Raw genomic sequence first — 27534 nt, forward strand, 5'->3', positions numbered from 1 at the left:
GGGACATGCCCTCCTGGTGGTGGACGACAGAGACCAGGGCTGTGGCAGGATGTGGCAGAGCCCATCTGGGAGGTGGGGGCTCATGTCCCTGCTGCTGATGTGGTGGGTCATGGGGAGCGGGCTTCTTCCAGGAGGTGGATGGTGTGGTGGGTGGCTCTCCTGTCACGTCATCACAGGGCTCCCTGAGGGCAAGTGTGGGCCTCCACGAGTCGCTCAGAGGGCAGGGCCAGCAGTGCGGCTCTCACGCCAGCCATGGGGCAGCGTAGGACAGGTGGCCACGTGAAGGCAGCATTTTGTGGGGGGTGAGGACCACTTACATCACGTTCTCTTCATAAGCAAGGAGATTTATGTGGCCTAGACATGGTGCTTGTCGCCAGGACTGACACTGAATCTTTGTTTACAGGCACCTGCACGTGAATATCAAGGCAAGGTTAAATGGATTGATTTATAGAAGCAACTGGTGTATGTTCAACTGAGCCAAACATTTTAAGTTGAATTATTGGCTGAAATTGGATTTCAGAACTCAGCCAGTGGAGCCATGGGACCAAAGGTGGTTCCCGCAGCCGTTTAGTGGGAAGGCCGGTGGTCACCCCTGGGACCTTCCTGCCTGCAGAGAGAGGGCAGTGAGGAACGGAGGCTGGATGTGCTCCTGCAGCGGCTGGTGGGCGGGCAGCGTCTCAGGCGGGTCTGAACCTGGGCCACCCGGCCTCCTGCTGGCCTGGACCCAGAGCTGACCTGTCCATGGTGGTCTGCCCAGAGGCAGGCGCTGCTCGGACCCTGCCCACCTGGGTCTGCCCCAAACTTGTTGGATGCATTTTGATTACACCGAGGAGGGGAATGATCAGGAATCTCTTTTTCGAAGAACAATTGGAGGAAAGTGAAGCTTTGTGGTGGCAAGGGTGACCTGGTCACCCTCCAGGGTGCAGAGAACATTTCCCAGATGGATGGGCAGCCTCAGTGCGACCTGGACACACTTGCCACAGCTCCACGTAATCTCCTCCCAGAAATGCTTAGCAGTCTGCCTTTTTCCTATGGAAGTGGAGGCCCGGGGCTCAGGAACGGGCCATGGAGAGGACTGACGTCCTGCCGAGGGATGTGGGGCCTGCAGTGCTGATCTGCCCAGCGGGCGGGGCCTCTGAGAGCCTGGGGTCCCGCGAGACTGCGGAGACCGGGTTTGGCCTGAGGGGGACAAGCAGCCACATGCAGACTTCTTCTCAGAAACTGCCCTCGGAGTGTCCGACGGGATGCAATTGATCATTGCCCTGTGGACAGATGGACAGACCGTTCCTGCGCTGCCTGTAAAGCTGTGGGTCTGACTTCTCTGCCCCTGGAGCAGTTTTCCTTGTTATTTACTTAGAGTTGCGTCTGCGGGAGGCTCGTGGGTTCACCTGGTCAGAACGTCGTCCCTGGTCACTGCTTCTCCTATTTCCACGGTTTCTCTGCCTGTTTCCCCAACCTCTGCTCATCTGTCCTGTGAGCTGGTCCAGGGCGTGCCCGGGAGGTGAAGGAGTCCGGGGCTGGTTGGCGCTGGGAGGATGTGGACATTCTCTGCCCCCAGGAGATGCACTCAAGAGGGGCCAAGGGGGATGGAGGGACAGGCAGCCCCCCTGCCCTCCCTGGGACGTGCTGGCAACCACCCTGATGAGCTGCTCCAGTGAAAGGGGCCCTCTCCGCAGAGCCTGTGGGTCGGGTCACCCTCCTTCGGGGAAACCGAGGCTGGCTGCCCCTGCCTTGCATACTTACTCCCCACCCCACAAAGCTCTTCAGAGGGGACCCTCAGGGCGGCTATGTCAGGTCGGTCTGTGAGGTCACGTTTGTGGCGCGCCCACTGTCAGGTGAGGCCATGTGCCACCAGCCCTTCTGCACGGAGCCCGTAAACGCCTGCGGGGCCCGCCGCCCCGACTCACAGCCCTCGTGGCCAGACGGCAGCAGCTGTTCCTGCAGAGGAAGCGACGGCCACGTCAGCCTGCAGATCACGTGCAGTCGTGCCCGGCCTGCGTCAGCCTCAGCTCTGCTGGTGCGCAGGCTGCGAGGCGTGCAGTGCGGGCGTGAAGCTTATTTACGCAGTAAAATTGACCATAACCAAGAGAGGAAAAATAAAGGGAAAATAATATGTTTCACACTGTAATTACATAACGAAGTTTGCGCTAGAAATATTGCTTGGCCCATGAACTTCCTCTGGGCCCACCAGGAATGCTGGACGGCAAAGCCAGCTTCTCAGGTCTCGGCTGGAGTCTTGGGAGAACACAGTTCTGAGGCGGGGCGCCCACGGACAGCTGGGGTGGTTCTTGGACTGGAACCACCTGGAAGGACTGGCCTGCACCAAGAGGAAGGGAGGGGGTCAGGTCAGGGTGCCAAGGAGAGATGAGAAGCTGGGCGTCGAGGAAGATGAATTCACTTTCTTCTCACGTAAACATGAATCCTGTGAAACAGCTCTTGGAAAGGAAGGCTGCTTACTCAGAAAGTGAAAAAAAAAGACAGATGATTCTCTGTGCCTCCGTGTTTACTCTGACGGTGCAGCGTTCAGCTGGAATTCTGACAACAATCCACAAAATGAATGCTAAACCCCGGAGGTCTGGCTCACACGTGACCCTCCTGCGCAGAGGGGCTCAGAGGTGTTACCACGTGCAGCACCCTTTAAAGGGGCCCCGCGCGGCCCCGGTGGGGCCTCTGCGGACCCCAGACACAGGAAGGTGGTGGGACCACAGCAGCTGGGGGCACCTCGGCTCTTCCCATGGCCCCGGGGGTGTTGTCCTGCAGGAGGTCGCCCACCCAGTCCTCGTGGGCTCACAGCACAGCCCAGGGACTCCCCGCACTGCCGCCCGGTGACCTTGTCCTCGGGGCTGAGGCTGCCACTGTGTCTGTGCTGGGGGCTGAGCAGTGCCTGGGGCCCCGGGACGGGCAGGGCTGAGGCCCCTGGCCCCCCTGGAGGGAGGAGTCCAGATCCCTCAGGGGGCAGCCGAGGGAACTTCAAACCCCGGCTGCAGTCGGGCCCAGAGGTCTCTGAGGGCTGGCCTCTCGCGGCAGCCCGGCCCTGATCTACCGACTCTGTTCTGACCCACTGGGAGGGTAGTCGGGTCTCACGCTTTCTGTGAAGTCACTGCACCTGCTGAGAATGCGGTGCTCTGGATGTCCTGTCCGACCCCGCCCTCCGGGAGGTGTCACCACGCACCGTGGCCCCTGTAGGTCTCCACTCTGCAGGTCAGTTTCCGCTGAGCTCATGGCCAGTAACATGTGACAGCTGCCCTGTGGCCTGGGGCCAGGGACCCCGCCCTGGACAGGGTCTGAGTGCCGCCGGCCGGCCCCTGACCCAACGCCAGCGTCCGTCTTACTGCCTGTTCTGGGTGCAGCCCCGAGACAGCTGGCTGTTCGACTCTGTATGGATGAGAGTGTAGCAGGGGGCTGTCGGCCACTGGAGTCTTACCACGGGGACCAGAATGAGCAATGTGGCCCGGAGGGGATGGGACGGGACAGGCGAGAGGGCTGGGTGGAGGCAGGGACCTGGGAGACGGTACTGGCGGTGGTGAGCCCTGGACCTGGTCGCTGGGAAACTCTGCAGGGTCGGTGGTCAGCCCCTTTGAAGCCCACGCCTGGCTTGGTCCCAACGATTTGGGAGCTGGTTTTACCCCACGGTCTACACGGGACGCGGGGTCTGCCAGGCGGAGCCTGCTCCCTGCTCTCCTCGCCGAGTACCCGGGCCTCACGGTCCCACGTAGACGCGGGCCTGGCACGGCCTGGACCCTGAAGACATGCAGAAGGGCCTGCGAAGTGGGCTCACTGGGACCCCGGGGAGCGGGTGGGAAGAGGCCAGGACTGACCGCACCCTCAAGGACACGCTCTGGTGTCTGCCGAGTTCTGACCTCGAGTTCCTAGAAAGCGTCCATCGCCACTGCCTTCCTGGAGCCAGTTTTCTTGACAAGGTTTGTCAGCGTCAAGGAGAACTAATTGCGAAGATGTGTGTAAAGAAACAATTGGAAACCCTGGTCAAGGCTCTGCGCCGAGTGAGGCCCTCACGCGTGACTTCCGTTTTCCTCGGCCTCCTTCGCGCTTCCCCAGTTTTCAGCAGAAGTGTCTGTAGTAACAATTGGGAATAATCTGAAAGGAGAGACGGAGTTGCCGTCACCCCAGGACGCGTTTACGGTGGGACATCTGTCACCGGTGGAGCCGCGCAGAAACCGGGAGGGACCTGGGCGGCAGGGGCGGGTGGGGGTGGGACTTACATGCTCGCCCTTTCAGGCACAGAGAGTAGTGACGAGGTCAGGCGGGCAAGGTCAAAGGACAGTGACGTTTGCAGGATGACCCGGAGCCATCCGTCGAGCTGTCAGTGCGGGTGGGGGTGCGACGAGTGAGGAAGAGGGGGTGGCCGGACTGACGGGAGCCCACTGACCCCATCACCTCCCCAACCGCCCGGGCATCTCCAGGGCGGGCGGCTGGAGGCAGGGGTGACCCAGACGGCCTGGGAGGAGTCTGGCCTGTGGGGGGGACCTGCCTGGGGACCCGCCTGGGAGGAAGCGGCCCCCTCTTCCCCTATGGGGCTTCTGGATCGCCAAAGAGGCGCTGTCTGTCTGCCTGCACTTCCCTCCTCCTCTTCTCCGTTTAGCCGTCCTCCCATTTACATGAATGTCAATGTGGAGAGTGAAATGCACCCGGTGGTGCTGCTTCCTGCTAAACCCTCAAGTTCAGACCGATTACCTGCGTCAGGAAAGGGCCGAGCATCGGGAAGCAGTGGGTCTGACTGTGGGCGTCACCAATGCTGAGAGCGTCAAACGCCGAGGAGTGTGGTGGCTTTTTCCTGGTCACCTGCGGAGAAACCTGTCCCCATGGAGGGTCCCCATGGAGGGTCCCACATCTGGGAGACCCGTCCCAGTACCTGTGCATGGGGGCTGTCGGCCTGGTCACTTCATGGAAAGAGAAGGAGATAGTAGGTTGTTGGGTAAGGTTTTGGGGTGACATCCAGATGTGGGGAGCAGTGTGCAGTGGGAGGTGTCCACCGGGTCACCCAGCCTCCTATGCAGTCCTCGTGCCCAAAACTTCCTGGCCTGCCCGCACCCGCACACCTGCCCATACCCGCAGACCTGCCCTGCCTCTGGCCCCCGCACCACGGCTGCCTGGTGGCAGGCTGCAGCTCTGCGCACCTGCACTTGTGGCCCAGTGGCCTCGCCCACAGGCAGCTTGTGTGGCACAGTCACCGAGGTCCCGTGCTCTCCCTCAGGGACGGGGAGCAGGCTCCGTCAGGGTCCCCAGAGGGCTGTGATTTTTGGCGAGGACGACACGGACCTGCTCACGGGCCACAGGGTGCGGCCTGCGTCCTCCCCCACCCCGTGCTTTCGGGAGGCGGCACGCAGCACCCCTCTCTGCCCCAGGCATGGGGGTTTCTCTGCACCTGCTGGGCTGACGCCCAAGGCAGAGAGCGGCCTGCTCTGTGGCTGAGGGCCCTGGCTCTGCTGGCCACCGGGACGTGAGCTTTGTGGGTCAGAGGGTCAGTTGAGGCTCCCCAGGAGACCCCTGTGGTTAAGACCAAAGGGAGCACTTGGTGGGGACCCTGGTGGGCTGAGCCCGACCCCGCCGGGTTCCCCGAAGCAAACTCTCTCTGTGCAGAGCGCCCGGCCTCCTTGCAAGGTGGGGTGCTGGTGAGCCCCGCGCTGCAGCCAGTTCCCTTCCACCGGGCTGCCTCATCCTCTGCACACTTGACTTTCTGGGTCCTGGCCCCCCCGCCCCCGGCGGGGCCACTGGCTTCGGCCACGTGCCTCTCCAGCGGGCCCAGGGCTGCTCCACACACAGCTGCAAGTGGAGTGGCCGGAAGCAGCCGAGATGTGCCTCCCGGGCCTGGACGCAGGGGGCCTGAGCTCATCAGGGGGCCGCTTCACCCTGAGGCCTCTCTCCGGGCGTGCAGACGCCGCCTCGCCCTGTGTCCCCACACGGCCGGCCCTCTGTGCCTGTCTGTGTCCAGAGCTCCTCTTCTCAGGACTCCAGTCGCATGGGATCAGCCCACCCTGGGGCCTCATTTTAGGACGACTCCCTCTGTAAAGACACAGCTCCAAAGAGGCCACTCTGTCCCTTGGCACAGCCTCCTCTGCCCTCTGGGGCCCAGCCCCGCCCGGGCCCGGTTAGCAGGGCCGCCCCCGCGGGCGGGATTGCAAGCGAGCCAGCGACGTGCAGCAGCCCCTGTGAACCTGGGAGCTTCACCAGGTGCCGGCCTCCCTGGGGACATCTGGTGGGCCTTACCACTGGGCATAGAGAGAAGTGCACTCCCAGATCTCAGGGACATTTTGGTAACAAGGGACGTGTGGATTTTTTTCCACTAAAGGATGTGCTGATTTTCCTCCCGAGTTCACGGTGACCTCATCCTCCTCCCCGCCCCCGCGTTCTCCGTGAGCCACAGGGGAAGTGGGCGGGGGTTCGGTGGGGATCACCACCCCGCGTCTCGCAACATCTTAGCCGTCTGGTCCTGGCAGGCCCTCCCACCGCAGAATGACCTTGGACGACCTCGGTTACATCTTGGTGGGAAATGTTGGGTCTCAGTCACCCCTTGGCCTTTCCTGCGTTCTCACCCTCGCTGCCGAGTCTGGGCAGCACCTGCACCCTGGCCCCCGGGGAGCCCCTGCAGGGTGGACTCGGGGGCAGAGCCCACCAGAGGCAGCCTGGCTGCAGCCCGCACGCTACGTGCCTGCCTCCCTGAGCCCCTGCCCTGGCCGTGTGTCCTGGGTTTCCAGGAATTAGGGTCTGGAATCACCAAGAGGCCTGGGTCTGTCCTCGCACAGGGCACAGTCGCCATGGTAATGGCCCCGAATGGTCCCTTTCGGGACGGCTGGGGAGGAGACTTGCAGCAGAAACTCCTGTCGGCGCAGCAGTGTCTGCTCCGGGGGACCAGCCTCCCCTCCGTGGAAGGGTCCCAGGCCCCCGAGCTGGCTCCAGCGGGTGCTGGTCAAGGCGCCACGATTCAAGTCCACCCTCAGCTTCCCAGGCCTGCAGGCTGCTTTGCATTGTTTTAATCTATTTTTTGTTTTTTGCTTTTGTCCCTTTTATGATACAAATCAAGTAAGACTTGTGTATTTGAGTCGTAGGAACATTGAGTCAAGAGTCAGTGGTGTCGGCAGAGGTCTCTGTGGCCAGGCCATGTTTGGGCCGCCCTGCCACCCACTGGGGTCCCACACCCACCCCATCTCTGGGGCCAAGACCTGCCCTTGCCCGGCCACCCTGGGACCCACATCATGCTGATGGCCACGCCTCTCGTGGTCGCCGGCAGCCTGCAGGGACTGGCTGTGGCAGAGTCGGGGAGAACAGTGTCCTCTCTTCGTTGTGGTTCCTCCCAGCCACGTGGAGGGACGTTCTCTGGACTCTGGAGGGAACGGCACACACAGTAAATGCACCCCTGCACCACCGGTCTCTCCCCAGGCGTTCGGGCCCTTTCCTGCCGGTGTTCTGATCTCATTCAACGCAGGCAACCTCCAGTCCATTTCCTTCGGCCAACTGAGAACTTGGAGTTGCTCTCAGCCGCTCAAACAGATGCCACGAGGCCAGGACACAGCATCCAGCAACCACGCCGTCCATGCGCGTGAAGCCGCACTGCGTGCCTCCCCGCCGGGCACGGGCCCCAGGCGGCCGTCGGTAACTGTAGTCTCGCGCTCTCTGGGTTCAGGTCCGTCCTCCTGGCCGCAGCCTGCACCTGACCCTGGGGACCCTGAAGATTTGAGGCTGGTTCTCGGTTTCACACTGATGAGAGGTTCTTTCAGGCAAGCAGGGTGCAGACGGGAGGGTAGGGAGAGACGCCCGGAGCCGCTGGAGGACGCAGCCTCCTCTTGCTGGACTCTGCCTCCCGGCTGCTCCCCGGGCCCTGCCTTGTCCGTCAGGGGCCCTGCAGGGCTGTTAGTCCAGCCGCATTGTGAGTCGCCTGGCCTGTGGCAGGCCTGGCTCGTGACTCTGGTTTCCAGGAATTATGACCTTTCAGCTACTGACAATAAGGACTTCTTTCGGGCCCACACAGAGGCTCTCCGGAGGGCCCCCAGGAGCTCCAGGGCAGGATTCAGCGCCCGGGGCTGTGAGCGTCCAGTCCCTGTGCTCTGCAAGCCACCCTGGGAGCGCAGCGGCCCCGGGTCACCAGAGCCTCTGGGAAGCCGGCACCAGGCTCCAGATGACCACTGGTGATGGCCAGGAATGATCCTGTCCCCCTGAGCGAGAGCCTTCCCATGGCAACCGAGCCTTTAAGCCTCTCGGTCTCATCAGACTGGGGAACTCACTCTTGTCCTGGAGCTTGTCCGCTGGACGAGCCACTGGGCCAATGATCCTGTGGACCGGGGGCTCCATGAAGGGTCCGTGGAGGAGGGGAGGGGGCTTCTGTCGCCCGGATCCCAGAGGCTGGCACACCCTGAGGTCCGTCGTCACTCGTCAGGGTGTCAGCCTGCTGGGCCCCTCGACGGTCTGGAAGTCGGGGCTCCCCACCTCAGGAGCACCCCAATCTGGACCCTGCCGGGCTGGTGGGTGCACAGGTGATGCCCCGTCCAGCCAGGGCCAGGGTGGGCGGCGCGGCTCCTCCAGTCCGAGGCCGACCTCTTTCCGTCCTGCTTCCGGAGACTTGAGCCCCCAGACCCTCCGATCCTGCATAGCCCTGCGCGGCGTTTGGATGAAGCGCTGATTTGACAGCGACGTGTCCTAAAGCTCCGACACCCTGGGCCAGGCCAGATGGAGCCCGGCTGTCCCACTGGATGAGGGGACGGCTGCTCGGCCGTGCACACAGGCTGGTGGCCCTGAGCGGCAGTGACTTGTGGGGCTGGACGGGTTGCTGAGGTCCGATGGCCATCACTGCCTCCTTGACACCCTGTCTAGTTGAACATGCAGATCCCAGGGAGGCAGCATCTGGTGCTGCGAACGGCTGGTGGCCCTTTACAGCGAGCACATCAATGATGTCCCGTGCAGAGCGCACTTGGTGAGGGGCGGCCCTGCGAAGCTGGGAGGCTCGTGGGCAGTCCTGCTCATTGGCGCTGCCCGGGCCCAGGGGCCACAGTGATGGCAGGTCCGCAGGAACCGCCGTGGGTTCCTCTCCACGTCCGTGACACGGTCACTTCTTGTTTTCTAGAGGGAGAGAGGTCAGACAAACGTGCAAAGTAAAGGCAAAGCTGTGGTGAAGGAGTCCAGCCTTGGCTTTGACACAACCGTCTAGAAAACACCTGCGCCGTTTGCCCTTCTCTGTAGCAGCCCCTGCACTTAAAGGGCGCGTGCTTCTGCGTGCAAGCATCTGTTTACTTCTTTGCACTTCACCCCTCATGAAAGAATGGCATCTCACAACCCTGCAACTGCACTGTCCCCCGAGGTCCACCCTCAGGGTCCCAGAACCGGGCGCAGGCCGGGTCCCGGTGGAAGCGTCGGGCGTGGGTTGTCAGCTTGCAGAGGATGGAAGCCGGCGGGGGAGGATGCAGGGCCCCCATCTCTGTGATCCGCTTCTGGCTCAGCAAAATCTATTTTATAGACAAGGACAGCATTTTAAAGTGGACTTCACGGTGGGTGCAGGTCTGGGGACAAGAGAAGCTGCCTGTCTTCATCCTGTTTCCCAATGTCACAGATTTATCTGTTTCCCCAAGTAGGTCTGCTTATGTCACAGACACTCAAGATGAGGACGTTGCGCTAATTGAGGGAAGGAAATGTTACATGTCAAGGACAATGACTTATTTCGTACTTGAAACGGGAGGAATGAAATGAATGGCGTCTGATTTCCAGCAGCACATGAAGGAAAACAAAATAACACATGGCTTGTGTGGTCGGAGGCGGGGGCTCTGCAGACCCCAGGGTGACAAGTCAGACAGCTCCTGACACACACACATACACACACACATACACACACAGAGCTCCTCTCACACACACACACAATTCCTTACACACACATGCAGACACACATATACACACAGACACACACACAATTCTTACACACACATGCACACACAGCTCCTCACGCACACATACACACACGTACACACACATATACACACACATACAAAATACCACACACACACACACACACACGGCCCCTCCCAGTGCCCCTGAAGCCGCCCCACAGTGGCTGGATGACAGAAACAGGTGAAAAGCTGCAAATCCTCTGATAACCCTGGGCCGGCAGTGGTGGGCGAGGAGCGGTTCAGGAACCAGATAAGAAGGGAGTGCCCGTCCCGCCAGGCCCACGAGGAATGTGGAGCGGAGGGCTGGCTGGCGGTCACCCGAGGCTCTGGGCCCTCAGGGGACACAGCCGGCCTGCAGAGGTGTGGCTCCAACGGCCCACTGGGCAGGCGCATGGTTGTGGTCCTGTCCCCGCGGGCTAGACTGCTCCTCCGCAGGCGAAAATTCTAGGCTAGATTATTCCTGAAAAACGAAGCAAACCGGAGCGAGAGTACTCGTCTCACCGTCTCCTCGCCTTTCACGCTGAGCGGGACGGAGCGACGTCTGCAGCCAGCCTCACTCGGCCTCCACGTCCCCTCCCATCCTCAGCCACCTCCAGCCGCCCCCACCCCAAGAAGGTGGCCAGCTCTGTGGACAGAGGAGAAACGCCCTGAGGCCAAAGGGGAGGAGGAACCCCTAGATCACCGCCACTTCCCACCCCGGCTGCTTTCCTGGGTCCTGTGGGCCGGCCTGCCCTGCACAGAGCCCAGGGGGGCACACAGCGCTCCTGCCCTCCCCCAGGACCCCGCACGGGTAGAGCCCTGGCCTTCCTCAGGGCCCAGTGCCCCTCGCCGACCAGCCGCAGGCACCCTCCTCAAGGCCCGGCATCGTCCCTGGAGCAATCCCCAGGTGCTGCCTGCCCCCACCCCCGCCCCGTGGTACGTCTAACAGCGCACACAACCAATTTTCACTACACAAGTGCCACGTGGGGAGGCCAGGTGTGGCCCCCACATTTTGGAGTTCCCCCGGTCCTGGGTGGTCCATTCCCCTTGCAGGGCCCCATGTTTACAAGGACGAGGCCGCCAGAGGAAGACGCAGGAGCTTCATCTTATCCTACTGGACAGACAGGAGACCCACAGACCCACAGAAGCGGGGGTGACCCCACTGCCCCCTGCAGGGGCTCTGGCCACCTCGAGAGGGGCCTTTGACCTGAGTGTGCATTCTGCCGACCGCCCTGTCCCAAAGGGTCTGTCCCCGGCGCCTGGGCACCATCGCGGATGTCAGGCCCACCTACTCGCCTGAGGTAACTTCCGTCTGCTGCAAAGCTGGGGCTGGTGTTCAGGCTGATGATCTTGAACTTGGGCTGAAGTCCCTTGAAGCAGGTCTCCATCATCAAATTCATGAATTAGGCCCCATTTGCAGCTGGACTGTGAATGGGCATCACCTGTGCAACGGGACAGGCCCTGCTCCCTGCTGGTGAGGCCACCGCGGCGCCTCGGGGTGTCGAGGGTGGGGAGGATGGCAGGAGGCCCCGTGTCTGGCCTCGTGGCGGCAGCGTGTTCTTGAATTCCAGGTGGCGGTCTGAGGGGTGTACTAGAACTCTGGGGTGCTGGCAGGGTGGGGGCCGGGCGGGGCTGGGAGGGCGCTGGTCCCACCACCCCAGTGCACCACCGTCCAGGGCACCACAGGGCTGTGTGGCCAGAGCCCCTGCCCGACTGGAAGAACGTGCTTGGCCCTCGGCCCACAGCTCCTGGGGGACAGGCGGGGGCCACCTCACCTGCTGTCTCCCTGCCACTCGGCGAGGCCACACTGCCTCCTCTTCCCTCCTCCCCCAGCTCAACCACCATCAAGGGGGACGCCCCTCTCCTCCAGATGCCTGCACCCCAGGGGCCAGTGACAGCCCTGGACTCCACAGGCCTCCCCTCTGCCCTCCCCCACACAAAGCCCTCTGCAGGTGCCGGCGTGCCCACCCAGCTCCCCCCTCGGGGATCTCTGAGCCCCCGGGGCCCCGCGTGCCCTCCCGTCTTCACCTCTGCCCCCTCTGTCCTGCTGTGAGGGAGACGCTGCCCTCTGCCCCCGAGCGCCCACACACAGGGCTGGGCCAACTGGCACCAGCAGGAGCTCTCCGCAGCCGCGCGTGTGCATGTGTGTGCGTGCAAAGAAGTGAGCAGGTGTGTGCCTGGGGGGACTCGTGCCTGGACATGCTTGTGAGGTAGGAGGTCGCCTCCTCCGGAGTTGCCCCCTCCCTCCAGCCATTCACACCGCCAAGCCTTCCCCAGAGCTGCTGCTTTTTCCAGGGACAGCTCCGCAGCTGCAGGGGCCGGGACCGTCTCCTCCGGCCCCCTCCACTCACTCTGCACCTCTCCCTGCCTGCCACCTGCCGCGGGGATGGCGCTGAGCCACGGGCACATTACACCTGCCAGAGGCCGACTCCCCTGAGCCTCAAGCAAACTCCCCTCGCATGGGCCATCCTAAGTGGGGCGCCAAGTCTGTGGGGCCGTCAGGAAGGCACCTTGGTGAGGTCAGGGTGCCCATCAGGTGCCTGGGTTGATCCCGGCACGGATGTGACGTGCACAGGAACGCTGCAACCCCTCCACCGACTCAGCGTCGGAGCTTGGTCCGCAGGCAGCATCCAAGTGTGCCCCGTGTCCCACTCCCAGAAGTGCTCTGAATTTGACCAGCTTGTCTAGGAGCCTTCTTGACGCAGGACTCATGTGCCATGTCCAGTTAGGTCCCTAGAGATGTGAAGTCGTCGCATGGAAACCACCTTTCCTCTTGTCCTTTGGTTTCTTTCTGCGGCCTTCATTCTGGTGGGTTACGGGCTATCTTCCCCGACCCCTGAGCACCCCGAGCCAGGGAACCTCACAGATTGAAGTGAGCAGCCCACGTGCCTGCGCCAGCCCTGCCTGAGCAGCGCGGGACCTCCGCCCCAGGGGAGCGGCAAACGGCTTGATGCTACTCCTGTTCACTGGTCCCCCAGGATTTCTCCAGTCAGGCCCTTGGTGACCCTGCCCCTGCTCCCACCCCAGCACATGTCCCTGGTTAAAACGAGCACTGTCCCCTCCAGTACCCTGGCCTCTGGACCAGGCCCTGCCTCCGCCTTGGATACGCTCTCCCCTCGCACTCTGTCTGTCAAGCTCTCACCTCTCTCTGAGACCCAGCTGAGCACCCTCCCTGCTCACCGCAGCCTGTGAGCATCACTGCAGAGGGAACCAGCAAAGCAGGGAGGCGGACAAGACAGGTGTGTGCCAACCGGCAGGTAGGGCCCTCCCTGCTCTCCCCCAGCCCCGGGCTGTGTCGTCTCATCTGCCCTGCACCCTGAGCTGTCTGCAGGGTCCCGGGTGGGCAGCGCTCAGCACCTCTCGTGCCTCGCAGGGCCCCCTTCGAGCCCTGCACCACTGGGAAGTGGGGCTTCCCACAAAGATTGTGCACAGGACTCCATCAGCTCACCCTTCGCTGATCTGACGAGATGAACCTGACTACGATGCATGTAAAATAATGCAAAGATTGGAGAAACCAAGGCGGAAAATGCTAGGCTGATACCCGTCCTCCTGGCCCGCACCTGCCCTTCTGACGGCCACACCTCTGCCTCTTTGTCACTGTCTCCACGAGGCTACAGAGTCGCTGTGCCACGTGTGCAGTCCTGCTGGGTCTGGTCTCCATCTCCACATGAACAACGACGGAAGTCGGGCGTCATCCAGCTCCTTCTCTGGGAGGGCCCCGGAATGACCACGTCTCTGTAATGGACACAGAATCGCGACGCGCCAGGTTCAGGCAAAGATCAGAAACACCCTCTGTCTGACATCTGACGCTCCGGGGACCCAGCGTCACCAAGGCTCTCATCGTACCCGGTGGAGCTCCCGTGGCCCGAAGTCCGTCCTCACCCTCGGTGTGGACGTTGTTGGGGGAACAGCAGGCTGGCCGGGGCGGCCGGGGGAGCCTCCTCTGACCCCGGGATGGTGAGACAGGCCTCTCACTTCTTAAAGCCCAGAGTGGACTTGGCTGACTCCTGAGAGCCTTCAAGGAGCTCATCCTCCTCTGCAGAAAAGTGGAGAACGTTCTGGGCCTGTCTGGTCCTGAGACTCCGCCTTCACCCCAGGAGCCAGAGGCCTTTGGCAAAAGGCATTTTTTTCCACAAGCATTTTTTGGAAAGTTGATGTTGGACGGCAGCCCCTCCCCTCACCAGACTTCTTCCTCCCTCCTGCTGGCCTCCCCCCACCTCCCTTCCTTCCTGCCGGCCTCTCTCCCTGCAGGTCTCTTTGTCTTGGCTCCCTTCCAAGAGGGCCTGAGGCCGGGGTCAGGTGGAAAGGTCACGATGCTTCCTTCCCTGGGCCGCTTTCACCTGGTGCGTCCCTGGGGAGGGGCTTTCCAGCTTCTTCAACTCAGTGGCACCAGTGGAACAAATGCTCTGGCCAGCATCGCCGTGAGGGACACGGCCGACCCCAGACAGGGCTTTCGCAGCACAGCACTCGGGAGGGCGCGTCTCCCAGATGGACTGCAGCGCGCTGGCACCGGTGCAGGGAGCGAGCCGGGACCCCTCCGCAGCCGCACCAGCTCCAAAGACGCTGTGGTTTGAGGGCTGCTCACAGCTTCTCACACCCCCATATTAATGGTGGCCCCCGCCCCTACCCTGGCCCAGGCTGTTGCTTTGCTTGGAGGCCCGTCCACTGTGGGTGCCTGCAACCTGGGCCTCGCACCCACTAGAGAGGCTGCCAACGACGTGGCCAGCTCGACGTAGGCGGGGGAGGGTAGGGGATGGGCAGCCTCAGTTTCCCTTAATCTGCTGTCAGCTGATTTAGGAGCGCCTGCCTCCGCATGGGCAAGCGGAAGAATCCTTCTGCGGGAAGGGATGGAGCCCTGGAAGGTCTTGCTGCTTCTCTTTCTTCTGTTCGCTTTAGGAGAGCTCGGGAGCCACAGAGAGGGGGCAGGAATGGAGCTGCAGGATGCAGAGCGACAGAGAGACCCAGCAGGAGGAGAGAGACTGCGGGCGGAGGGAAGAGGGAGAGAGCGGCGGCCAGGTGTCCGCAGCCCCGGGAAGAGCCGGGGCATGAATCCGTGCACAATCTCCAGAGATGGCCACTTTAAATCTTAATTGGTTGCCTTTTAAATATCATTTAAGGGCTGGCTTCCCTGCCTCTCTCTCTAGTTAAGAAAGTGTCGTGTCAAACTCCATTACCTTGCTGGACGTCGCTCCCTTCGGTTAAAAAGAAAAAAAAAAGGGAAAAAGGGGAAAAAAAAGAAAGAGAAAGAAGAAAGAAAAAAAATGGAGCCATCAGCGGCAGTTGGAGGGTCGATAAAGCTTTTAGATTCGGAGACGGTTTCCGGGAGCCCATTTCCCGCGGCTAAGAGCTGTTAATGGTGCTTAAGGAATTATCTGAGCCGGCCGGCGGGAGAGCCGTATATTTCCCGCGCCTGTTCCCTGTCGGGTCTGGATACGCCGCTGTCAGACTCGCTTAATGAAAAGTAACGCGCCGCTGATTACAGTTTTATTTGGGCCCTATGTAAAGAGCGCCGTTAATTTAGCATCCCCTCCTTGGTGTGTTTGAATTTGCCACGCCTGAACGGCTGAGAGCCTCGGTCCCCAGCGCTCCTCTCTGACAGCCTCCCCGGGAGGGAAGTGGGGCCCCGCTGCACGGACAGCGACCTTTCCCCGCAGCCGCCACTCCTAAAATTCACGCTGTGGTCCCCTCATCCCTGCCGCGTGAGGATCGGCCGGAGGGTGGGTGAGAGTTTCTCCAGGACCCTTTCAGAGGGTGTAAAAGGAGCTGGGTCCAAGTGACAGCCCCACCTTTGGAGGCGTCCTTTGGGGCGATTCGCCCCTGTGGTTTGGCTGAATCCTCCCTCCCCACTTGACATCTTCATTTTACATCATTTTTCAGTTTAATCAAATAAACCCTTTCAGTTGGCCAGTTCCACCAAGATCCAGAGGCTCCGGCAAAGTGGGATTCTGACAGCCCGGTCTGCAGGGACAGGCGGGGCCACCATGCCGCAGCGATGGCTGGAGCCTGAGGTCCCCAGGGCAACACGCTCTGGCAGCGGGAGCCTCTGGGCTGGGGGCCGGCTCCGGGAAGGGCCTGCTCTGGAAGGATCTGGAGTCAGATCCAACCGGGTCCGCAGCGCGAGCCTGGCCACCCTCGGCCCACAGCCTGGGGCCCCGCAGAGGCCCAAGCCTGGAGTTTTCATCTCCACAGCCTCTCCTGTGCTTCGTCAAGCCCCCTGCGTCAGAGAAGCCTTGCTTTTGCTGAAAATGCCTGGCTTTGTCTGGGGCTGGGTGGGGGCGCGCTTGGCGGCTGCCCTCAGCGCATTAAAATTCCTGGCGCCCCAGCCTCGCAGCAGCGTCTCCCCAGAGACTCCACTTCCGCTATTACTGTCAAGTCCCCTTGACTCTTTATTTTTGCCCTTTTATCTATTACAACTAATTCGCGTTCTTTTGCCCTTTTCAGTCTAAGACGCGGGCTTTCTGCAAAGCCTCCCCCTACCAGCAGGCTCTCGGAGCGCGCAGCCTTTAGAAATTGAGGGGTTTACTGTCAAAATGAAAATTTCACTTCAAATTATCTTGCCTGATGCTCGCTCGCCAGGCCGGGGGCTCCCGCCGCAGCCTTTTGACAGACACATCGGCGTCGAGCTCCCGAATCTCGATAATATCATCCAAGAGAGCGAAAGTCAATACGGTGACAGCGCCGGGCGGATACAATCCAATTACTGCGCGGCCGGCGGGGCGCAGGGTCCGCGGCTGCGCCTGGCGCTCCAGGCCTGGGGTTCCAGGCCCCATCACTCAGAGCCGGGTCCGCCGGGGTCCGCCGGCAGGGCCCCACCGCTGGGGGTGTCGCATGCCGTTTCGCTCTCTAGGGCCGTAAACTCTCCCAACGCCAGGCCCGTCAGGCCCACTTCCCAGCGCTCCCGGCCTGCCCTGGTCTCTTCCAGGGGCCCGGGACCCCACAGGCCCCGCCCGGTGCCACCCAGCCCCTCACAGAAGAAAGCTTAAGCCTGGGCTGTCCCCTGACGGCTGCCCACCAGCGCACCCGCAGCTGGCGCCTCTGCGGCTGTTGGTCTGCCTGCCTACTGGCCAAAGGCCACCACTTCCGAGTTCCTGGACCTCCAGGCCGCTGCGGCCCTGCAGGCTCCCGGGATTTCTATGAAGCCCAGCAGGGCCTTAAGCAGAGGGCTTGCAGGCGAGGGGCGAGCCCTGAGTCCAGTGCAAGCTCACCAGCCCCCTGGGGACCAGGCACCCGGCGGGGGATGGGGCGGGGGGCAGCAAGGGAGGAGTGGGGCGGAGCAGGGGGGGAGGGAGGCGCAGCGTCCCCCATGGGGAGGAAGCCAGTGATTTCCTTCCAGACCCTAGCTGCTGGCCACCAGCGAACTGGGCTCTGCTGGGGAGGGTGTGGGGGAACCGGGTTTCTGAGAGAAGCCAGGGGTCTGCAGGGACCAGGGCTCACATCCTCCTGCCCCGCCCCCGGCCATTCCTTCCAGCCCCGCCTCCCTTCCCGCTGAGGGCTTCCTTCTCCAGGAGCCGCAGGCGCAGGCTTTCGGAAAGGTGGAGGCTCACAGCGAAGCAGCAGGTCCCTGGAGGGAGGGGGTGGTTAGGAGGCCAGGAGGGTGACAAACGAGCCTCACTCCCATGAAGCAGGGGCCGAGCAGCGTCTGCGGCAGGCTCCCTGCCCCGACAGGGCACAGTCCCGGGGGATTTAGACGTTTAAAAGTTATTCCAGTTTAACTGAAGAGACTTCTGCTTTCTCAAAGTCCTGGAGCCTGGCCATGGGGGGAGCTGAAAAGTTCAGGGTCTCCCTTCTGCTCCTGTCAGGGGCTCAGCAGAACCCTGAAAGTTCACCATGACTGTTCCCGTGAACACTGGCTTTGCCCTGTAGGCGACTCGAGTGAGGATCTGGGGTGACGGCCCCCCCACTCCTTCCCTTGGGGACCAGCACCTTTCCTCTTCCAAGTTCCCAAATCCCTGGGTTTCAAATGCATTCACTTTGCAATGCAAACACCATCACTCGGTTTTATTGGTTTTGTTATATTAGCCTCTGAAGCAGGCAATGACTAGTGTGAACATACATTAAAAAACAGTTTTATCGCGTGAAGAGTGTGCAGTGGTGCGAACTCGGTGGGAGTGCTGCTGGGGAAAATCACGTGTGCTGAGGACGAACTCGGGGGTCTGCAGGCTGAGGGACGGGAGCAAGGAACAGGGGCATGCCTCAAATCCAAAAGAGACAGCAAGACAAACAGGCCTCAGGACGAAACGCCTTCTGCGCATGAACTTTGGGACATAGACTTTATGCTCCAGGGTGTCTCCCCGCTGCTCTGAGGGCCGCCCTATCCTGCCAGGTCCCCGAGTTTGGAAGTGGCCCAGCCAACTGACTCCTGCCCAGATGCACAGACAGCTGGGGGCTTGTTTGTGACCCTGGGAAACTGAGTTCAGATCCTCCCTCTAGGGTGGTTGGTGGCCTGAGCTCTGCCGCGCCCTTGCCTTGCTTTGGAAACTCGGTAGAAAAGGGGTCGGCCACGTTGGAGCCTGCAGCCTGAGCGCCGGCTTCCTCCTCCCTCAGGGGCCCAGCCAGTCAGGCGCAAAAGGGCTTGCCGCCAGCCTTGGGCACAGCCAGCAACTCCTTGGCGGCACCGGCGGCAGAGGTGTCGTGGGGCGCGGCGGGCGGGAAGGAGCGGGCCATTGATGTCGTCAACACGTTCGCGCCTGTCCCCAGCGAGCGGCCCAGCGGCCCCGGGTCCAGGAGGGTGCCCTTGGCGGTGGCCCAGACCTGGTTCAAAGTGCTGTGCCTGAGGATGGGGTCGTGGAAGACCCCATCCACCCAGTTTCTGAGACTGGTTACCGGGGAGTCCTGGTGCCGGTCCAGGGCGCCGGAGGGGGCCGGGGCTGTGGGTGAGGAGGAGGTGGGCTCCAAGGAGGCGGCCGCAGGGCCAGGGGGGCCTTGGCGCTTGAGCATGCACGAGGGAAACTCAGTCTGGCCGAGAGCAGAGGCAGCGGCCGCAGTGGCCGTGTGTGCCAGGGACCAGATTCTCGGCTTGGCTTCGAGGCCCGCCGGCGCCCCAGCCGGAGCAAAGCCCAGCTTGGCCTCGCAGGCCTGCGGGCCGCCTCCCGCGCCTGGCTGCTGTTCCGGCCCAGCTGCTGAGCTCCGGACGCAGCTCCGCACCCTTTCCAGGTCCTGGTCCAGGATGAGCGCACCCCCGGCAGCCAGGGGCATCCGGAGGGCGCCTGAGGCCTCCTTCCCTGGGGCGCTGGGGCCATCAGGCGTGGTGGGGATGCGCTCCAGGCCTCCATCCAGGGGCTGGAAGGGTGGCTTCAGCTCGCACTCTGAGGGCTCCCCCTCCAGGGGGTCGAAGTCCTCCAAGTCACTGAGCTCCAGATCCTTCTCTTTGCTGATGGACTCTGCGGGGAGGGGAGAGAGTGTGTGACCAGTGAAGGGAGACAGATGATGGGGTAACCAGCACCCCACTCCCCCTTCCTCACTCTGAGCCCCTGGTGTGGGGCTTAACCCTGGAGCTAGGAAAGCACCCACGCCTTCCTACCCATCTCCCACCTCCTCAGAGGCTCCTGGTCCCCAAAACACCACCAGGGCAGAGCTGATTTCTGCCTCCTATCAGTGGGGCTGGGGTCTAATGTTTTAAATGTGATTTTGGATCTTGAAGCACTCTCCTGGCTCACCGCCACAGGCCCACACGTGCACATGGCCTTGCTCACCCGGGGCCAGTTCATTCCTTTGCAGCCTAGACCCCGAGGGTTTGCCCCGGCTCCACGCCTTCAGAGGTCCTAGAACTGCGAGTAGGCACAGGCAGGCGCCGCGGGGCCCCAACCCAGCGTCGCCAGCCTCCCACACACCTTCACTCTTGGTGCTCTTGACCAGCTGCTCCTGAGCTTCCTCCTCGCCCCCCTCGTCCTCGTCGCCCTCCGCGTAGGGCCGCTTCTCCTCCGAGCACTTGTTCCTTGGCGGCCACGTCATCTTGTTCTCCTTCTTGAGGCGCCGGCGCGCGTTGGCGAACCAGGTGGAGACCTGCGTGAGGGTCATCTTGGTGATGATGGCCAGCATGATCTTCTCGCCCTTGGTGGGGTAGGGGTTCTTGCGGTGCTCCTGCAGCCAGGCCTTGAGCGTGCTGGTGGTCTCGCGCGTGGCGTTCTTCCGCCGCGTGCCGCTGTCCATGGTCCCGTACCTGGAGACAGCTGGGCAATGGGGCGCCGGCAGCGGGCCCTGCACCGCCGGCGGCCAGGGCCAGGCCCACGCGGGCCCTCAGTGGGGGTGTGTCTATGGTGGAAAGACTTGGGTCTTACGCAGGAAGGCACCGCCTTCTGTGGCCCCAGGGCAAAGATAATGTTTATGTTTGATTGAACGCATATGGCGCCTGGGCTCCTTCTCCAGCCGAGAGGCCCCGGGTGGAGCTGAGCATGGCACAAGGCCCAGCCAGGTCTCTGTGACTCCACCTAGACATATGTTTCTCTGAGTTCCCTCACCCTGCCTTTCTCCTACCCTTTTGATCCTGAAACTCAGACAGCACTTCACAGAGAGGTGAACCCAACCATCAACACCTGTGGGGAGGAGTGGTCACTAACGCCCATGGGAAGAAAGTGCCCGGAGGGCCTGCGTTGACTTTCCGTGTTACATTTTTCTGACGAGGCATGTTATCTGCTGGTGGGCAAGGACTCCCCTCTCTGGCCCCGCATGGGGCAGTGAGCCAGGCCCAGACACATCACAGGGACTGCCCTTCCCAGGGTGCAAGGAAGCATCCCAGGAAGCCTGGGCAGCAGGACAAGCCTCCTCGGAACGCAATCTGCAGCAAGGTCTCTGGGAGTCGGGACAGACGGCATGGGGGCGGGGAAGGGGGCACCTACTGCATTGGGCCCTGCAGCAAGGCTGGCAAGGGGGTGGGTCTAGGCCTAACCCAGGGCCAGCCGGACTCCCACCCCAGGAGTGGGCTTCCTCCTGCTGCCCGACCTTTCAGAGGGGCTGTGGGAATGGCGGCCCATGGGGAGCAGGGAGGAGGGCCGGACTCCTCACCTGTCATACGGGTACTGGCCCAGCGCCGGCTCGTAGGGGTAGTAGGCGGCGGCGGCAGCAGGAGCGAGGCCCGAGTGAGCAGAGCCCGGAGTGTCCTTGGAGTCGAAGCTGTTCTGTAGGAGCCCATGAGCCTGGGGTCGCAGCTTCTGGGAGTCTACCCAGCTCCAGCCCCTCCCCTAAGCCTCCTGGCTCTTGTCTGCTTCCCACAGACCCAGGGGCAGCTCCCACCCCACCCCCACCTGCACCCCCTTTCCCAGGCTCTGCCTGGGGTCCAGGCAGCCAAGGAGCCCCAAGACGTGGAGGGAGGAGAGCAGAGTTGGGAGGTGTGGGGAACAGGAGACAGGAGAAAGAGAATGGAGGGAGGGAGGAGGGAGAGAAAAGGGTGAGCAACTAGGGACTGGAGGAGGGTGGAGGGAGGGGAGGGGGACTGGACAGGAGAAGGGAGGCGAGAAGTGGGGAGGAGCCGAGCTGGGGCAGGGAGGCTGGGGCAACTGGGAGGAGTGACGGGCAGGGCAGCTAGTGGGGAGCAGGCCAGGGCGAGCTCCCATGGAACCAGACATCTAACCAGAACTTAACAGTGAGCCGAAAACATTAACTACAACGGCCCACCTGCCAGGACACCCCAACCCCGGGGGCTGGTGGTGCTCTGAAGGACCAGGCCAGGTGGTGCAAGTTGAAAGAAGCCAAGGTGTGCTTCTCCCACCCCCAAAAGTCCGGGGTCCAGGTTCCTCAGCCCTTGCCTCCAGAGAACAGGGAAAGTGAGTTCGGCAAATCGAGGGGTGGGGGAGTGGTGAGGTGGCAGGAAGGTTTGAGACACGCCCCCCCCTTACCAGCGAGTAGAAGGCCGATGCCTCGGAGCCGTAGGTCACGTAGTTGCCATAGCCCTGCGCGCCCCCGTAGGGGCCCCCGTAGACGCCCAGCGCCGCGGCCGAGTTGAGCTCGTGGCGCGCGGTGGCCAGCAGCCGGCTCTCGTAGACCGGGCAGTAGACTGGCGCCTGGGCCGAGGCGGCTGGCCGGGAGTCTGCCAGCGTGCGGCCGCCCGATTCGCAGCACGTGCTCAGGGAGTTGGTGGGCATCAAGAACTGAGGGGAAGATGAGCCGCGAGGAAGGGCGAGGCCCCCGGGCACCGGCACCAGCCTGGGGGCCTGCACCTCCTCCGTCCGCCCCACGCGTCGTCCAGAAGTGCGCGCCCCATGTCCACACCGGGCTGCGCGTTCCTTCTTCTGGCGGCGAGACTGTGCACCTGGCCTCTTCCAGCTACGTGGGGCCCAGCCTGCCCTGGCTAGTAATGTTCATACCCTGCTGCTGGGGTTTCCAAAGGCGCAGGGCACGTGGCCTGGTGTGACGCGTCTCTCCCGGGTCCCCAGGCCCCCCGCCCCCCAGGGCGTAGGCTCAGGGCCCTGCTCGGGGTGGACGACAAACAAAGCGGGAAATGAGGGTCCTGCCCGTCGCAATTTCTCAGCGCCTCAGCTCTCCCCGGGACATGACACGAGGGGCGCGTGGCACAGGCCCTGTTTGCTGGAGAACGAGAGCGGGTCGCTGGATAGCCTGCCTCCAAGCGGCTCGCGGGGCCCCCTTACCTGGGGTGCTGAGGAGTAGGGGTACCCAAACTGCGGGTAGGACATGGCGGGCGCGGCCCGGGGCCGGCTGGCCCGGCCGGCGGGGTCCTACGCGCTGGGGTCGGCGTGCCGCGGCCACTGCTCCGGGGCTGCCGGCTTCTAGGCGCTGGGAGGACGAAGCAGAAGAGCGGGTTAATTCAGCCACACGCTCCGCAAACTTTTCTAACTGGGTAGGAAAGTGCGTCTCGGCGGCCGCGGCGATCCTTTTAGCGCCACAATCCGGAGCCTCGAGGGGGCTCTGGGACCGAACGGCCTCGCAGCGGCGACACAAATACATATTTTGCAAAAAAGGAAAAAAAATGAGTCGTTCGAATCCGTCAAGTCAGCGGTGCGCGGCTTTAAGCGGCGGAGGCTCTGACGTCAGCCCCACGCCGCGCAGCCAGGTCTGGCAGCAGACGCATGGGTCACTCGGCCGCGGCCGGGCCGGGCGGGGCGGGGACGGGACAGGCGGGCCGCGCCGCCGGGCGGAGGGCGCACGGCTGGAACAAATGAATTTCCTTCGAGGAGTCAATATCGCCCCGACGAACGGTGTTTCTCCTTAGTCACCGAGGACGGAAGGCACTTTTAATTAGAAATTAATTAATGAGCAGCTGCTCCTTCCCACCCCACTGTAATCATTAGTCTCAATTACAAATGAGACATATGAGGGACAGACGAGTGAGTCTTCACCGAAGATGTAATCAACAGTTAAAATTAGCCCGGCGCTGGCGCTGGCGCAGGCGGCCGGCCGTCCGGCCTCGGCTCTCCGCGCGCCCCTCCAGGTGGAAGGCAGGCGGCTCCGCGGGCCGGCGCGACGGCGGGGGGCGGCGCGGGCCGACCATTGTTTAACCGGGGCTCAGCAGAGCCTCCCGCCAGTTCGAACCCTGCACGGAAATGGAGTTCCAGACCCAGCGCGGCTGCCAGCGCGGCGACATCTGGAGGTCGTAATACCCTCCGTGTGTGGGTCGGGCTTCCCCAGAGCCCGCGCCCCGGGGCTCGGTGGGCAAGAGGCTTTGCCACTCTCATCCCCGTGTCCCCGGGGAGCCACTCCCCCGCCCAGTAAGTTCCTGCTCACCCCACCCCTTCCGCGGACCGCCCTCCCTCAGCCGCCTCCCCCTGCCCCTCGCGGCTAAACCCGGGACTGCCAGACAGCCCTGCGCGCTAGGACGAGCCGGTTTCCCGACTCGGCTCCGGGGCCCCTCCCGCTGCGCTCGCGCCTCCCGGCGACCTTCAGGGCTCGTTCCGGGGGAAGGGACGCTGGGCGCCGGGCCGAGACGCCCTTCCCTGCTTAGAGTGCAGGCAGCGGTCCGGGGGCAGTCGAGTGCCCACCCCAGCGTTTCACCAGCCGGGCCGGCCCTGGGACCTTGCCCGAGTCCTACGCGGAGGCCAGCGCGCTGGCGGTAAGGGGACTCCCGGGCCCCTCCGAGCCCGCTCCCGCCTCGCGCCGCCGCCCTCCGGGGGTCCGGGCTCGTCCCAGCCGCTCTCGCCCGGCCTGGCCTCCCGCGGTCGCCGGGAGGGAGCCGCGCACGGCGCGCTGCGCAGACTTGCTGGGAAAGATTCCTGGGTTCAGACCTGTGAATCGCCCCAGGGTCACCCTCTAATTAATGGTGGCGTCCTCGCCCTCTCCCCAGCTGCAAACCTGCCTCCCAGAAACGAAATCTGCCCGCTCTGACAGCTCGGTTGAAGGTGATTGATGACTATCTGGAGACCACAGTACACATCATATAATATCTGCTGCGTAATTGCTTTAATTTACAGATGAAAATACGAGTTCTCCGATCGCGTTGGACCGCAGCCGGCCACGTCCGAGCTGCTTGCAACGGAGAATCATCGGAAGTAATGAATAGCCGCTCCATGCAAATTATTCAGACAGTTTAGCGTCTGTAGCCGGGAGAGATATATAAAGAACACGAGTCAAATGACATTAATAATTGTTTTTGAATTCTGTATTGATTTCGTGGTGGCCGTGTTTATTTCTTTCTCACCTGAATTGCTAATATCACCTTCCTGTAAATAATAAGAAACTAGCCACTGGGGCTTCTGGGCAGAAATGAATCTCTCAAGTCTCTCGCCCTCCTCCTCCTCCCCTCCCCCATCCCCCCTCCTCCCTTCTCCTTCCAGTTTTCTGGCTTCTGCTGAGGCTTTTGCCGAACATCCTGCTACTTTCCATTATTTATTGTTTACAAACAACTCACTCTCTCCTGGTAATGAGGGCAGGGGTGCGGGTGGAGGGAGGTGCACAAGCCCAGGGTGGCCGGGGACTCTGGGAGCAGCGGTCTCTACGGGAGGGTGGCACTGAGCATCCTTTCCTCACCCCCTTCCCCTGGCCATGGTCCCGGCCTCAGAGATTGAGCGCTCAGCTGGCGGAGAGGAAGCTACCACCCAGGTCCCAGCAGCCAGTGCCTCGGGGCTCCGGGGCTAAGCCCAGACCTGCGTTTCGGTCCCCAGAGACCCTGACCATAGCTCTGGGGACCAGAACATGCGACCATTCATTTTCTGAGCAGAACTGTTCACCCTTGGAGGGCGGTAGGCACAGCTGGTCCCTGGGGGCTTCTGGGGGAGGGGTTTCCGGAGCTTTCTTTGACCGTCACTGCTATGTTCTGTTTTCCTTTCCAGCCTGAGTGCGTGAATATATGCTCTGGTCCCCACCCACCCGCCTGCCAGGTTCTCTCAGGCCAGCCTCTTTCACTGATCCTGAAATCCCACACCCGCTGCACTTTGCCAGACTGCTGCACAGCGATCTAGCCACCCTGTTTGGGGAAGCTGGCTACATTAAGGGCTGCTCACCCAGCCCCCACTATCCAATCCCGGAGGCAGGGTTAGCCCCATCTGTCTCCAGCCGGGTACACACCCCCACATCCCACTGACAACTTGTGCCTTGGCTGAGACAGGTCTGCCAGAGCCTGGGTACTTTGGGGGTCATCTTTGTCCTGAAAGGCCCAGCCTCAAGCTGAGGCACCCTGGTTTCCCTCCAGAAGGAGACAGACAGAGTGTCAGAATCTCAGGCATCATCAGCTAAATGCACTTGTGTAGACTCGGCTTACTGAGCCCACGACCCTCGAGGGAACCCTGGTTCTAAATACACCCGCGGACAGGACCCACCAGGAACCACGCAGTTCCCCATGGGCAGGGCAGCAGCTGGGCTTCCGTGAGGTGCCCCCACTGGTCTGCTGAGTTCGAGAGACACCCAGGACGAGGGGGCCTGAGGATGGTTGGCCCCAAAGGGTAGGGGCCTGTGGGTCCCTTTCTTGGCTGTGGGGTGATGTCGGCCGGCCATCGAAACCACGTAGGGCCTCTAGAGAGAGGCCATGTCCTGACCTTCCTCTGCTCCCGGTGGGGTTTCACACCTCAGACTAGCCGAGCCCCCAGAGTCTGGCCGTCCTCGGAGTCCACAGGCCACCCCACTCCCCCTCAATCCCGCACCCAGAGCCACCACGGAGGCGGGGGCCTCTCTCCAGCCCAGCGAAGTTGACCCCAGCCAGAGGGCGGGGGCAGGAGCGCGCAGCACCAGACTGGGGCCTTCTTTTCTGAGGCATAGGGCCGAGCCCCTGGGGAGCCCGTGCTGCCCGCTGCTCGCGGACGCCCGGGCGGGCGGGGTGCGGGGCTCAGAGGCGTTCTAGATGTCCGGGCGCCACACTCGCCAACCCCGAGGCTGGCAGGTTGCGCCTTCGCAGCCGCTTCTCTGGGGTCTCCCGCGAAGCCAGTGGGCGAGCTGCAGGCGCACGGGTTGAATCCTCCCGAAAGGCCCCGCATTCCGGCCGGCTCCCTCCGGCTCTCGCGCCTCGGCCCCACCGCTCGCCCGCTCGCTCGCAGGGCGCCGCCCGAGAGGGGCGTCGGAATGCAGGTCCCAGCCCCGCGTCGCCCCCCGCGCCCCGCGCCCGCCTGCGACCCCCGTTCCCGAAACTTGCCGCGAACGCGGCGGCGGCCTCCAGAGACCCCACCGGCGGGCAGCAAACTTTGTGCCCTGCAGCGCAGGACCCATCCTCGCAAAGTTTGCGCGGCCGAGCCCACTCCCTACCTGCGCCGGGGACGCGCCCGCCGCGCCGCTCGGGCGCCGGGGCCGCGGGGAGCAGCGCGCAGCCCGGGACGCACCGGGGAGTCGCCGCCGTCGCCGGCACCCGCGCCCCTCGGCGGCCGCGCGGAGCCTCCGCCTCCCCGGCGGGGGGAGGGGTCTCGGCACCCCGGGGCGGGGGCGGGTGCGGGGACCTCGCCTACCTGCGGTGGCGCCGGGCCGCTACCGGCCGCCAGCGAGGGCTCTGCGCGGCCACTCGGCGCGCGCGCTCGGGCAGGGAGCGGGCGACAACTAATGGAGACATTTCCAGGCGGAGCACCTGGCGAGCGGAGCGCGCCGGCGTCCCCAGGCGCCGCGGTCGTCAGCCGAGCCCGCACCGGCGTGACGTGGGCGAGCGAGCGCGCTGCTCCCACCCGGCCGCCCATTAACGCTTTCCCCCGCGGGCGCCGCGCACTCGCCAACTTTCCCCTCCGCCCGGCCCGCGCGGGGTGCACGGGACGGAGGCGCCCGGGGTGGGGGGTGAGGGGTGGGGGCAGGGACACCGAGGGCTGGTCGGGCGGGTACGCTCTGGTTTGAGAGGACACTCAAGCCAGAACAGGAGAGCCTGATTTGGCTCCTCATGGGCCCTCAGGGCCCTCCTGCGCCCAGGCCGTTGCGCCTGGGGGCCTCCTGAGCCTAAGGAGAGGAGCCAGGAGACAGTTCCCCGAGTCCCTCCCTCCCCCCACAAAGCCCCAAGTCCCCGCTTGGCCGGTTCTCCTCGGAATAGGCTGGGGTCCTGCTCCCAGGCTCCGCTTTCTTCCTTGCCCCTCCCCTGATGCTGTCCCTTCACCCCAAGGGAGAACACTTTTCCCGCTGGGTCCACACTGGTTCCCACCTGGCCGGCTCTCAGGGCAGTGGGCGCTGGGCAGTGTGGGAGCCTGGGTGTGGGCACAGGGGCTTGGGCAGGTGGAAGTGGGTGTATCAAGGTGACAGAAACTGCTTGGGGGCCAGCAAGCCTGTGACTTGCCCAGGACTGGGCCCTGACAGGGGAACTTTTTCAGTCCTTTCCAGGGCCCTC

General features: G+C 63.1%; 1 protein-coding gene and 1 long non-coding RNA gene across 3 annotated transcripts; one reads left to right on the forward strand and one right to left on the reverse strand.

The window, feature by feature from the left end:
* Positions 1-17849: 17849 nt before the first annotated feature.
* On the reverse strand, positions 17850-26937 carry IRX4 (iroquois homeobox 4). Of its 2 annotated transcripts, none has more exons than XM_074355872.1 (6): positions 26681-26937; positions 22448-22592; positions 21698-21949; positions 20868-20980; positions 19697-20025; positions 17850-19246 (listed from the first exon to the last, which is right to left on the reverse strand). In XM_074355872.1, the coding sequence occupies exons 2-6, from the start codon at positions 22490-22492 to the stop codon at positions 18423-18425; spliced, it is 1563 nt and encodes a 520-aa protein (XP_074211973.1). In that variant the 5' UTR covers positions 22493-22592; positions 26681-26937; the 3' UTR covers positions 17850-18422. The 2 variants fall into 2 exon arrangements, with proteins under 2 accessions (XP_074211973.1, XP_074211981.1); XM_074355880.1 differs by lacking the exon at positions 26681-26937 and adding an exon at positions 26484-26601.
* On the forward strand, positions 23568-24418 carry LOC141575746 (uncharacterized). Its single transcript, XR_012503522.1, has 2 exons — positions 23568-23865; positions 24224-24418. It is a non-coding gene; the product is annotated as an uncharacterized LOC141575746 (long non-coding RNA).
* Positions 26938-27534: the final 597 nt, after the last annotated feature.

Source organism: Camelus bactrianus, chromosome 3, assembly GCF_048773025.1.
Source record: "Camelus bactrianus isolate YW-2024 breed Bactrian camel chromosome 3, ASM4877302v1, whole genome shotgun sequence".
Lineage (NCBI taxonomy): Eukaryota > Metazoa > Chordata > Mammalia > Artiodactyla > Camelidae > Camelus > Camelus bactrianus.